The 13,801-nt window shown below is 36.8% G+C and overlaps 1 protein-coding gene across 1 annotated transcript; it reads right to left on the minus strand.

Moving 5' to 3' along the window:
* Positions 1-769: 769 nt before the first annotated feature.
* Positions 770-10,929, minus strand: LOC112502306. Its single transcript, XM_025106186.1, has 15 exons — positions 10,859-10,929; positions 10,470-10,611; positions 9,647-10,201; positions 8,344-9,537; positions 7,917-8,244; positions 7,544-7,799; positions 7,229-7,445; positions 6,763-7,115; positions 6,148-6,666; positions 4,875-6,057; positions 4,412-4,765; positions 4,075-4,312; positions 1,506-3,985; positions 1,278-1,420; positions 770-1,196 (listed from the first exon to the last, which is right to left on the minus strand). Exons 1-15 carry the CDS (start codon positions 10,927-10,929, stop codon positions 872-874), a joined length of 8,358 nt encoding a protein of 2,785 aa, XP_024961954.1. The 3' UTR covers positions 770-871.
* Positions 10,930-13,801: the final 2,872 nt, after the last annotated feature.

Raw genomic sequence — 13,801 nt, forward strand, 5'->3', positions numbered from 1 at the left:
GACATTAAGYTCAAACAYAGGTTGGATTTGTCGGGTTAAATYAATATATAAAACCAAAAAAACAAGAAYATCAAATATTAGAGCATCTTCAACAAAGACATGGGGCATTTTCTTTTTTCACTATTCATTATGTCTCCAAAGAAGAAACTATAATTCATACTTATTGACTTAGGGTTGTTTGTTTACCTATTAATAGTTTCATTAAAAGGCAGTCTCTGAATCGTTAAGAGGTGAATCTTGTTTGACAAAATAAAAGTCCGTCTCTTAATGGTTCTAAAACCCTCTGAATGATTTTGTATCATGTCCCTCCTTTAACCAATCGGCACCCTGATTTCATTGTAAACAATAACCAAACAATGGTCTAGTTTGTTTGAATGTATCAGATTGTTCCAAAGTATTGCATGGTTTGCTGTTTGGGAGGAAGAATGTTGCTTCTTTGCTTCCAAAGAAGTTTGTTTGTAAGGAGAAAGAAGGGTCGTGATTTGAATTTGAATGCAGATGTAGTTGCAGAAGCATTCATAAGCGTAGAGGATCTGCTGTTGAGTGTCCAAGAATCCATGCTTCTTGTGCAGTGTTTGTGGACGTTTGGATATGCAGCAGGGAGGAGATAATTAACGTATTGTTCCCGAATAAGAAAACACATAGTGACTCCGATTCTAATGAAGTCGTCGGGGGTAAATGAATCGGATGGATGGGTAATTTATTAGTGGCTTTGTTATTTGTTGTTGTCATCAGCTGTTTGTAATAGATTTTGTTCAGTATATTGAATTACCATATTATTTATAATCATATATGTAAAGATTTAGAGGAAACATACCAACTTGGGAATTCTGTTCTTTTCAGATCAAAAGGAATCAACCATCAATCCAATCTAACATTTCTTCCTATTGTTCTTTCTCTTCTTCTTCTCTTTATTTCCTTTCCCTTTCTTCGCTACCGCTTCTTGGGTGCTACCATCCTTCTTGTGTTTTTCCGGCACCACTTCCAGAACCGATGAATGATTGCAACCACTGCCATCATTGTTAACACGACTTGTGTTTCTGCTCTCTGACACCAGCTTCTGCGGTTCCTCCCTCATTCCAAACTGGTTCAAGAAATCATCCATCATCGGCCTTCTACTCTGCAGAACCTCCACAACTTCTTGCAAACTCTTTGTTTCATCACTTGAGAAAACTAAATTCTTCACTTCAAGTCCACTGAAAATTACAAGTCCAAGCACCCGATAAGTTTTTAGTTTAACAAAACAGTAATAAACGACTTCAATGTTTACATCTAACCTTGTATCAAACCAACAAGAAAGCAGTTCCAGTTCATCAAATGCACAGCGCACTTCACGTAGAAGTGTTGCATATTCTCCAGCACACTTTTTCGCATTCGTAAGAGCAGTAGCTATAGCATGTACAATTTTATCCAACTCTTTCTGGTAAGAAAAATAAAACATCACAAGGCAATCAAAGTTTACACTAATTAAGATGATAAATCTAACAAACACCACCTGTTACTACCTTGATCATAGCATAATCAGAAAACGAGCTCTGTAGCTCTCCCTTCTCCCCATTTATAACTTCAGTTATGTCATCAAGTATATTCCATTTCATTACCAGTTCTCCTTTGCATCCATCCGCAGGATCCACATTGAAGTTCGAATCTGGTAACGGGTTTGAAGATGGTGCCTCAGAGGTCGAGTCGCTATGTGTATTTTTCTTGGGGAACAATACATTCATGATCTCATCCCTCGATCTCCGAAGGTCCACAAACATTGCACAAGGAGCATGGATTCTAGGACTTGCATTTTCCGTACTCACAATCAACAGAGGATCCTCTATTGTTAGAAATGCTTCTGCAACTACGTCAGCATTTAAATTGAGATAACGGCTCTTCCTTCTCTTTAAAAGACCACCCACAAACTCCTTTGGAAGCAAATAAGCAATATTGTTCATCCCAAACAGCAAATCACGTAGTACTTCAGAACAATCTGATACTTTCAAGCAAATTAAACACAGTATCATAACCAGCTTCAACACAAAAACTGGATGGTAAAATCTAGGATTCATGTCTGATTTTTTAATCCATGCTACAGTTTCCTCTTGATTGTAAAGAATTTCTCGGACCATTACAACATAAAAGCTTTCGTCAGGGGGATTGGAATGAGCTGTGTTTGGAGCAAAGTGATGATGGGTGAACCATTCAACAAAAGAAGATTTTGTAGTGAAAATGATTCCCGAAGAGAAAGATGCCATGAAAAAAAGACGGTCCAAGAGATACACAAAACTGTGAGGTGATATGTACCCAGGAAGCCTCCAGTTGGCTCTATAAGTATCACGCAAAGCATTCTGGAGTGCAACATAAACATCTTCCCAGCAACCATTCTGAAACTTCTCAACAAATGATTTCCATGACAGATTCCATTCAACTCCCGTATGAATTATGTTGTAAAGTGCTGTAGGTTTTCTGGAACCAAGACATATCATCATCACCCTCCCRATCTYCMAGTAGGTAAGGTTACCCTTGATCATAAACCTTATAATCTCATTCAGCAAGTTGACTGAAACATCAGTCTCCTTTAGTGAAACAAAATCCGCAGAAATCGAACTCCTCCAGTCCAAGGGAAACACAAGATCAAAATAAGTTGTCGAGAAGCCCAGGTAATTTTCCAGGGTCTGCTTATTACTATATGTGAGATTGAGATAACTATAGTCTAGAAGAAACTTGGAGACCTCAAAAATGTGAAGAAGACATGTACCTTTGCGAAATGCAGATCCCTGAGACATGAACTTATGGAGTGCTCCAAGAGTTTCGAGTACCTTTATACCTACAGAAACCAATTCCAACTGCCAATAGAACCGAATAGCAAACACCAACTGCCTGCTATCAAGAGTTAGCCGCTTCCCATCCTGATGAAGACCCTTGTGACCACCATTTTTWATCCAATCAGCATCCTTGCTGACCAACAAGTAAACCACGTTTCCSTTTACACACTGCTTCCTCARACCAAAATAATTTAAAATGAACTCAATATGACCCTCATACTCATTTGCTTCTCCACCGTCAAAAGTTTCAAGACTCTGAAAGATATCCACAACATGATCCTTCCACATGTTCCAATAGAAAMCCAGAGTTTTAACAGAAACTCGATTCCAAAAGATCTTGTTCTCAGCATACTGAGTTAAATCACTGGGTAGTTCATCGTCCCAGTCATACTTTGAGGAGTTTAGTTTAAGATGAGCATCCAATATTTTCCGATTTGACACCATTTCTCCACGCAGGCTTTCGTGTCGTTGGGAAGCTTGCAAATGCTTCTTGAGCTCCGGTAAGCTACTCGGCTGATCAGTGAGTATTCTAAGCTCACGACATACAAAATCATAGAAATTGTCGGTGTCTTTTCCTGAAAGTGACTTTGCTTTCTTACAAAGTTGTTCCTTCTGAGCAAACTGCTTCAACGGCCAACCTTTGCTTCCATTTCCCCATACCGAGCTAAAGAACACGTACCAAAGAATGAGCAATGTTGCATCTTTGTAGTGTCCAGCCTTCTCCAAAAGATCAGCCTCTTTTAGAACATCACCCCATGACCTAACAAGCTCAGCAGCCTCAACAAAACTACCTGATTCCTCTTCCAACAACAAAAGCTCATCAAGACGGCCAACGGACCTCAAGAACGCACGCTTTGTTTGCATAGAACAAAAGGCTCTAACAAATTTCATCATGGATATGAGATCTTTCTGCTTGTGGTAATCAAGAGCACAACTCTCCAAGAAATCTTGCTTAATCTGTTCAAGTTCTTTATTTTGAACATTAGCATGTTCTTTCCAGTGTTCAATATACTGCATGCCTTTACCATAAAGTTTCCCTTTTTTGCAAACTGACAGACAATTGGAATACTTATCTCCTTGTGCATAGGCTTCGGCTGCATCGCTATAACACCCTGCTAGTGTGAAACACTCAGCCGCTGCTTCAGTCTGCCCACACTTATCCAAATAAATTCTTCCTGTAAAAACAAATTTGAAATTAAGATGATAAAGGTTTACAATACAAACAACGATTAAAGTTGTGCAAAACTTAAACTCAGGAAGTTACCAGCTCTTTCATACTCCCCCAAATCACAATAACATGAAGCAGCAGGCTCAAATTTCCCAATGGACTCAAACATCGTTGCTGCTTCTCTAAGATAACTTGAAGCAGCTTCAGGATTCATYCCACGCATTTGTTCAGCAGATGTTCTGAGACCCGAAGCCTTGGCCAATTTCTCCCACATCTTGTCTCCAGCTCTTTCAAAGCACATTGTTGCCATCACAAAATTGTTCTCATAGTAAAGCTGAAAAACATATAAAGGTTGTGAATAACAAACAAGATGACATAATWAATAGCAGCACGTTTCAACCAATTAWAATAACAGTAAGAGATTAGATTTGACCTTTTTACCACGCTCTCGCCACTCTTGAGGGCTGCTTGCAACCCRCATGGCYTGTGCCAYTGAATCATCAAGYTTCCTTRACTGGACCAGGCCCCTTCTCTTCCAGTAGTCGAACATTGGCTTGGARAGCTCCTCTTTGTTCTCACATATCCAGAGTCTTTGCCTTGTCCGAGTTATAGCCACATACAATTGTTTCAATTCAGAACACAAGACATTATGTCTTGCCTCACTGAAACTGGGGAAAGAATGGCAACCCTTCCCATCAACCAAATTCTTTTCCTTCATATATCCATATATAACCCTCCACTGGTCTTTCAAAGGRGATGTACCAAAAAAGTTGTAAAGCAACACATCCTAGAAATAAAATAACAAAAGCAAGTTAAACACATAAAAATATGATTACTACATCCAATGTTTTACCTAAATGTTTTATGAGATAGTTTAGAAAGAACATGACACTAACCTGAAATTCAAGACCTTTACATTCGACTATTGTGAGAACAAGAGCCTGTTTTCCAACATATTCACATATCTCAGTCTTGTCACAATCATCACGTACCAGTATCACCTGTTCCGCACCAAAACCAATGATTTCTCCACCATTCCCACCGCCACTGCCACCAAAAATTGTCACAATTGCGTTTTCATCATTGCCAGACTCCAGAAGAACAGGAAGTTCACCAGAAATGAGACTAGTCTCAGGCTCCAAAACATCAATTGAGTGAGCAAAGTAACTGTACAGAATCTCAATGACACTCTGAGCTAATTCTAGCACACCAGCATGAGTTCTGAAGTTCTGTTTCAACTGAAAGATCTCAGATACAAGACCTTTCTCTTGTTTTTCAGTTGTTCTGTTGCTTAAAAACTCCTTATAGAACAAAGATCGTATATCYTGAAACCTAAAGTCAATCCCTCTTGMAATAGTCTGAGCAGTATCACCCGCAAATACGAAACCTTCATCAACATTTTGGCAAATATATTTGAAAAGAGAAATCTGCCTCATACTAAGATCTTGCACCTCATCAATGTAAATGAAATYCATCTGGTCACCTTCATATTTCCCATTTCTRAGTCGATGATGAAGGTCATTCACTAAGTCACCCAGATCAAATTCTCCACGTTCAGTTTTCATCTTTTCATAGGCTTGAAATAGGTTGTAAACAATTTCTCTTTTCTCTTTCGGTAAAGTGGAAGCACGACTTTGAGACAACAATGAATAACCTTCAAAGCTCAGTTTGCCATCAGGGCTTTCTCCAGCTTGCAAACCTCCTTTTATATGAGAAATTATYTCCGTAAACACCCTGGAAGGATCCAGCTTCTTTTTTAGATCAGAATTGAAACGAGTCCAGTAAAGGGAACAAAATCTTTCAAATGTAACCTTCTTTGATCTTAAGAAAGTTTGCAAAGCAACAGATCTTGAGCTTATACAGCTACCACAAGAAAGTTCTCTTGCCTCAGGAAATCTTTCGAAAAAAGAATTTCCCAATGTGCCATCCAGCATCATTAGAAACTTGTCAAATGTTACAACAAGAGGGTAATTTGTGTGGACTATGTCAACAAATGTGTCCGGGATATCTTTGAATTCTGATGTAACTTCTGCATCATCAAGATTGATCTCCGTCGATAAATTCCCTTTCAAGGCAATACTGTTAAATAAACAAGAGATGGTTCAAAAAATACTAATAATCAAGAGAGAGAAAAAAGAAACAAGGRAAACTARATTAACGTATATGTACCTTGTGAGCTGAGAAACATGTTGCTTCACAGCATAACACAATTTTGGACTTACTGTCACAAATAGCTGGCGCAGAACAGTTGGTTTGTTTTCTTCTGAACCATCAACAACTTCTGCATCCCTAATTAGACTCCTCTCTGCTGCATAAATCCCTTCAGAAGCAATACGAAAAGACTCTTCATTTTGGAACAGCTTCATCGTCAATATAGTGGTTTTCCCTGTTCCTGATCTCCCAATTATGAACGAACTTTTGCAAAATAAAATAATGTCCATCTGCTCATCAGTAACTTGCATGGGTAGATCATATTCTTTACCAGAAAGCAGATGGTTCACTACCCCAGACGACAATGAGTAAAACTTCATAAGCAACAAGCTTTCACTCACTTTTGAGTTTTCGACATAAATTCTACCATCACCAGGATTTAAGCTCACTTCACTGTCGCCTTCACATGAGTTACTTAGATTACGAAAACGGGAAACTTCTTGGGTTGTCGCCCAACTCCTTGGAATTTCCAAGTCCCTGACATCATAAATGCAAAACAATAGTACAAAGAACAAGGAATTAAGAATGTATAAGCACTGGATTAAGATTCAGAAGATGGCAAAATGAGCTTACCCATCCAAACATTTTTCCGTGCAGCGATTAATATAATCATCTGTATAAGCAGCAAATATGCTGTCAAGCCGTTTTGACAGTTTTGGAATATCCTCCAAAGGTAATATATCCCAAACCTTCAAAACCTGTAAATACTTGAAGTCCTTGATGATGTCGATTGTGCAAATAACATAGAGCCCTTCAACCTTAAATTTCTTCAAAATCTGTGAAGAATTTTCACAGTACAAGTCTACGCTTTTGTTCTTGGGCCTCCAGCCACTTGAGAGTTTCAMTAAGARATWTAAAACCAGYTYCTTCAAGMGAGAACCTGCCARCTTTGCAAACGATCTTCTGAAGTCATCACTGAAGAGAACCTAATGGCATCAATGCAACAAACATAAAGAACCAAAATACAATATCATATAGTAAAATCTTTTGGAAGAAAAAGTAATCATGTTCTAATCTGAAGACAAGACAGAGACGACACCTTCCATTTTGCATCTTTAAAAAACACACTATTCCCGTTAACCAGATCATCAAGTTGTTCAAGCTCTTTCTTTGCAGCTATTATAGTCWTCTTTAAGCTTTCATCAGCATCAGCGTCAAAGAAACAATGGCGACTCCTTGCATCACATACTAATTCTCTCCATATGGARTCACTATTAGCCAGGGTTCTTTCGCTGCCTAATATCCACAGACAGTGTCTAGATACGAATGTAAGACAAGATATAYCGAGTCAGATGTACTTCAGAAAATAAAAGCCATCTATAAAGATCAAATATTAATTCACAAGAATCCATACCGTGCCCTTGTCACAGCAACATTAGTCCTTTGAGGACTACATAAGAAGCCAACGGACCCATATCTATTAGATCTGACGGTAGATAAAATGATAACATCTTCTTCTCCACCTTGAAATCCGTCAATAGACTTCACCTTGACTGAAAATCCTGGAAGTTCCTCGTACTTGGGAGCAAGCTTCTTTTTGATCGAAACAACTTGGGCCGCATATGGAGACACAATCCCAATAGTAAGCTTCTTTCTGGAGCTGGTCCATGCTATAAATGTTCAAGAACAGGTAAAAGTAAGTGAACATTTTAGTTGGAAGAAAAAAAAATGATACTACTAATCTAAACGACAATGACTAGATGACATAATATGACAATTATGCACACCTCTGTAGAGATTCTGCACTATCTTTATCACGACAGCCACCTCAACCAAATTTCTTTGGCTCTGTCCATCATCGTCCTTCTCTTCTCTTCCATCAAGAACATTTATAAATGAATAAGAACCAAACATGGGTCCTGAAAGATATTGCTTTTCATAACTTGTACATGTCACATTTTCTCCATCCAGGATCYGATTCTGATAAAATTTCCAATTTGGAAAGAAACTGATGGATGGGTGCATTCTGTACTGAACATTYAATRGATGCKTAGAATGCCCCAGACTACTCAATCTTTCAAATAAGCTTCTTCCAAAGCAAGATCCAATACAAACCTGTCCACAAACACTCATTCTATCAAAATATAGCTTAAAGGTAAAATTAGAACAGTACAAAACAAAGTCCTCAAGGTATAAAAATTAGTAAAGACTTACTTTGCTGCTAACCATTGCAGGTAATTGGAACTCATCTCCGATGAGAATAGCATGTTTTAATCCAAAAAGTTGAAGTGGAATGGTTGACTCGGCCTCTTTCAACTGGGCAGCTTCATCTATGACCAACAACTTCAAAGGTTCCATTTCAACAGCATGCAACTTGTAGGAACTAGAAGCTGTGCAGAATATAAGAGAAGCTCTTTTGAAACAGAAGTCCTTTACTTCCCAGAAGTTCTTAACACTTGGAAGATCGAGACTTCCAAGAGATGTCTGCAGAGTTTTTAGAACAGAAACAGACATGATTCTGAAGTAATTGATTGACAACTTGTCCTCAAACTCAACAAAATCAGCTTGCAATGGTTTAGAAGTAAAAAGGTGCTCAAGTTCTTCCGAAACCAGATTCTCCTGAAACAACATTGATTCCAAAGCAACTAAATTCTCCAACAGAGAGACCATATTTCGGAAAATATATTCCCCCATGAAATTTCTTGGGATATGAGTGCAGAACGTAATGATGCRGCTTCTGAGTTTGGGTGCAGAAGCATTGAATCGATCTCGCAAAAACTCTATGAATGATTTGACTTCAAACTTTTCTGGTTTAGTTTGATTTTCTTTGGAGGTCATGGTATGATTTTCTTTTGCATGTTGTTCTTCATTGGACAATACATTTTCTACAAAATCATGATATTGAGAAACACAGTCTTCAAGTAAACCAGTCATTGATCGTATGAAACCAGACATTGACCCAATGCACTCTGTAAGCCTCTCTACTCGTTCCTCCAAATAGATATCTTCAATGTCTGTACTAACTGTCAACCTCTCCTTGTTTCCAAACAAGAGCATATCTCCAACCGAACAGAAAGAATCACCACTTTGTAGTCTAGTTTCGAAAGATTCTCTTACCAAATTTAGCACACGTGAGGCTACCTGTACTATTGCAACATTTGCCGGAGCACAGGTAAGCGTCCTRMACTTCATTTGCAAGAGAATAGATAGCAACACACTTACTGTTGTCGTTTTCCCAGTTCCAGGGGGTCCCCATATTCGTTCCACACAAGAATTGTGGTAACATTCGGTTTTACAGAGGGATGCTATAATTGCATCTCTTTGGGATTCATTCATCTTAGACAAGAGATGTTGTCCATGTGAATCAATATTGCAACCAAAAGAACAGATATCACATCTATCCTTGACCTGTAAGTAATATGAGTATATGACCATAATTAGATAATGAAATATTAAAACTTGACAAAGTAAGATTGTATCCAATCAATTAAGAGAGTAACTTCAACTCATTTCTTACCACAGAATCAGAACTTAGAACCTCTTTGATGATATTCAAATTTCCATGCATGTGCAAAGAATTCCAGATTCTTTTCTGGGTTGTAATATTCATCAAAAAAACAACAAACAACCCATGCTGGGATTCAATATGTTGTGATGCCTTAACTTCGAAATATACTGAAGTGMTGTCATCTTCATTTTCATTGCTATCATGTTTAATATTTTCGTCTGCAATTTTACTAACCAAAGCAAAAGCCCATGTCCTTCCCACTCGCTGCAAATCAGAAATAGATTCAGGTCTCCCATCCGCCAAAATAAACAGATCACCAGGTAACGTRCGGTAAGGCTCTTTGCCACGTTCACTAAATCTGTTTTTCCAAGTAACAACATTAACACCATACATCATTTCTTTATCACCTTTGACCTTCGTAAAAGAAGAAATTTCAGCAAATGGAGCATTAGACATGCTGTCCATACTAGAAGCCAGTTCGCAACGTGTTTCCTCTAGTATAGGATAAACAAAAGAACTGAGATAGTGTTCCACAGACTGAAAAGTAAGGGGTATCTCCTCCACCTGCAACGAACGCATCAAAGTCATCAAAAAGAAATCAGAGGTTTTCATATCCATATTTTTGAGGATATGTTTGAAATCAACATTAAAMTTCATAATAATAAAACAAGAACAAACTAGAACTAAAGGTAAAAAAACTGAAACGACYCTTGAGTTGCATGCATTGTGTATGATTAGGCTTGATTTTGACAAGAATGGGTTTCCATGCAAAATAAAATGGAAACAAGAAATGCAAAGAATGGTAATAAAARAGCAGAAAGGAAAGGAAGACCTGAAATTTATAGAGTTCCTCATTCAGTATGTCATCAAGAGACCATGAGAATATCAACTGGGAGAAGTCATGACGATCTTGGCAAGGTCGAAATGCTCCTTTCTTCTTCTTCCGGAAAGAACCTCTGATTTCCATCATCAACCTGTATCAAATGCATGAARATCGAAGTTGAATACTTAAAATGAAGAAATGGGTTTTCTTTTGCTGATGAAATGAAAAGGGTTTCCTTACGGTCGAAGGAAGTGATCGTGGATACAGTAACAGCGTCCAGAATCTCCTTTTTTCTATAGCTTTGTGTCTACCAAAAGGCCAAGAACAGAGGATTTAAACATAGGACGATCGTGTGTTGTAAAGGAAGCAAGAAAACTAAGCGGTCGGTTTTGAGAGACCTGACGAAGTCAAATGCAAGTCTCCTCAACTTCTCCATTTTCTTTTTGTTGATCCATTCATGTGTTGCCATTTGCTTTCTTTTCGTTCCCAACGTATTTAGAACTGTACCAGTCCCACCTCAACTTCTCGGGAAATAATTGAACCAGTGTGGAAACCACGCAGCAGTTGGTGTGATGAAGTTATTTTCGAGTAAATTTACACTTTTGATCCTCTTGGTTGTCATTTACCACCAAGTCTCGTCCCTATTTTAAACTAATTATGTTTTTGATCGCTGTGGTTAAGTTACTACCTTTTTTGGAAGTGATCCCTATAGGTAACTGCCGTTAGTCAAGTCCGTTAACTAAGGGGCAATTTAGTCTTTTACTCTTTATCTAATTTTTCTAGTAAAAAAAAATAAACAATATATATAATTCTGATATAATTTATGTAATATTTGCATTACGGTTCAAATCTGATAAGATTAAATGAAGAATTTATTTTTATGTAATATTTGCATTTTGGCATGTATGAACATCGTTAAAATGTTTTGGTGATTGTTGCATATATTAGATGAATCTGAACCGATTTAATTATCTATTTGTATTGATTGATACAACTTGAGTTAAACTCATACAACTTCTTACCAACCTCCTCGATCCTTATGTGTTCATGACCATGTAATTTAAAACCAAGCCACACAAGACGCTAGGTAGATCAATCGACTTACAAGACGCTGGAATTTCCCCCTGTCGGTTGGAACCGAAAAAATAGCATCGAGCTTTGGATTTGAATCCATAAGAGTAGAGGCTGGTCTGAGATCCTAGAATCCTGGTGTCTTTTAGCAAGTCCAAGGTATGTTTCCTTTGAGACAAGCTAATCGTAGATTTCTTTCTTGCAATCTTCATTCCCAACAAGAAGTATTGTAATGGACCAAGGTCTTTCATTTCAGAGGATTTAGCCAAATGGGCTTTGATTTTTGAGATGGCTACGACATGATCTCTCGTAAGTATAATATCATCGACGTGCACTATCACGATAGCAATCTTACCATGCTCCCTAGATAGAAAAGAGTGTGATCGGCATGGATTTAAGCATACCCAAATCGTTTAACGTGTGAGAGAATCGATCAACCCATGCTTAAGGGGACTGTTTGAGACCATAAATGGATTTCTTGAGACGACAAACATTATGGTTGTCATTTGTAGCATGATAAATCGAGGGTAAGTCCATGTAAAGTTCCTCGCTAAGGTTGCCATTTAGGAACGCATTTTTTTTACTTATATTTGATTAAGATGCCAATCGAAGTTGGTAGGAGGATTATGTTTGACAAAAAAGTAAATTACATCAAAATGAAATTAACTTTTGGTTTATTCTTATTTTGAAGAACCAACTTTCAGAATATTCATTTTAGGGTATGAGAGCAAACTTTGCAAATATTCCAACACAAAATGATATAATTAAAGAAATCAATAGTACATTTCATCATGTTAAGGTAATGGGTTGTTTGTATACCTCTTAATAGTTCCATTAAGATATAGATTTTGAATCGTTAAGAGGTGGATCTTGTTTGACAAAAAGAAAAGTCTACCTCTTTGAATGGTTCTAAAACCCTCAGAGTGATTTTGTTTCATGAGCCTCACTTAATCATTCAGTACCCTAATTTCATTGTAAATAATTATCAAACAATTATATTTCACTTTGCATTATATCATCAGAGCCTCTTAATCATCTTGACCATTTAATAATTTTGCACCAAACAATTCAGCAAATGTCAAGCAACCCATAAACAGTAATAGAAACAAATTATTTTCTAATTATTTATTCTTATTTCATTTTCTTTTGCATATATTATATATTAAGTTATAAGCTAATTATATGAAATTAATTGGTTCAAATATGTACTTATGGGTTAATGTATGCATTTCTTCGCTATCTATTTGTAAAAGTTATGAAAGTGTCCTATTTTTCGCTCGATCAGTTAAGTTGTAATTCTTGACCAATCAAAATTATAATTCTTAACTGTATGAAAAATTATAATTATTTATTTACTTCTTAAATATTTACCACTTCTCGAATTAACATTTCAAGAGCTTTATATTATTTATTTGTGAGAATATTGTTGGAATGCATATCTACTTTAATGATATTATTGTCGTTATGGATAGAGATGTGTTGGTAGGTGTATACAAACGCATTCACACACCTTTCTTTCCATGTAACATTTCATCATGCTTTTCGGTTTCATTGCTTTTTTTTACTATAAATCTTTATTCTTATTTATATTTGTGTTAAGACGCATTATAATTGTTTACACCAAATTAATAATAGAAAATGGATCATACCAAAATATCAGTTAAGATGAGAAACGTAAAAGATGATCTAAGATCTTGATCACTTTTTAATCTCAYCCTCGTGGGGCCACCCAATGAATTTCACTCTTCACGGGAATTGAGCTGGTGCATCTTATCAGTTTTAATATTCAATTAAGATTGAATCAAGTATGGAGATCCCTTCTTACCATTATCATCGGAACCTAACACATTAATAATATTCAATATATATGTACATATATATGAGATTCGATGAAAACATGCATGCTTTTACACAAAAACATGAAATTCGTGTACATGCGTATACACATATCTATTTCCTTTGCTGTACTTTTTTCTTTTTCTTTCCGTTTCTTTATCATATTTGACGTTTTTAGTACTTTCTCTACTTTTGAAAGAAACTTTTGATGTCTATGTATATGATGTTGGAGGGTTGTATTTGATCTATCCTATTATATATATACTAGTGGTGTACCCGCGCGATGCAGCGCGGGTAAATCACAATTCGAAAACAATAGTTTGACTTTGAATCATGAGTTTATGTGGTTATTTTACAAGTCAACTAATATATAAAGTTGAAGGTCAATTTTGTTTGTTAGCAAGATCAAATTAAAAGAAAATTGCATATATGTC

Source organism: Cynara cardunculus, unplaced genomic scaffold, assembly GCF_001531365.2.
Source record: "Cynara cardunculus var. scolymus isolate 2C unplaced genomic scaffold, CcrdV1 Un_Scaffold_1190, whole genome shotgun sequence".
Lineage (NCBI taxonomy): Eukaryota > Viridiplantae > Streptophyta > Magnoliopsida > Asterales > Asteraceae > Cynara > Cynara cardunculus.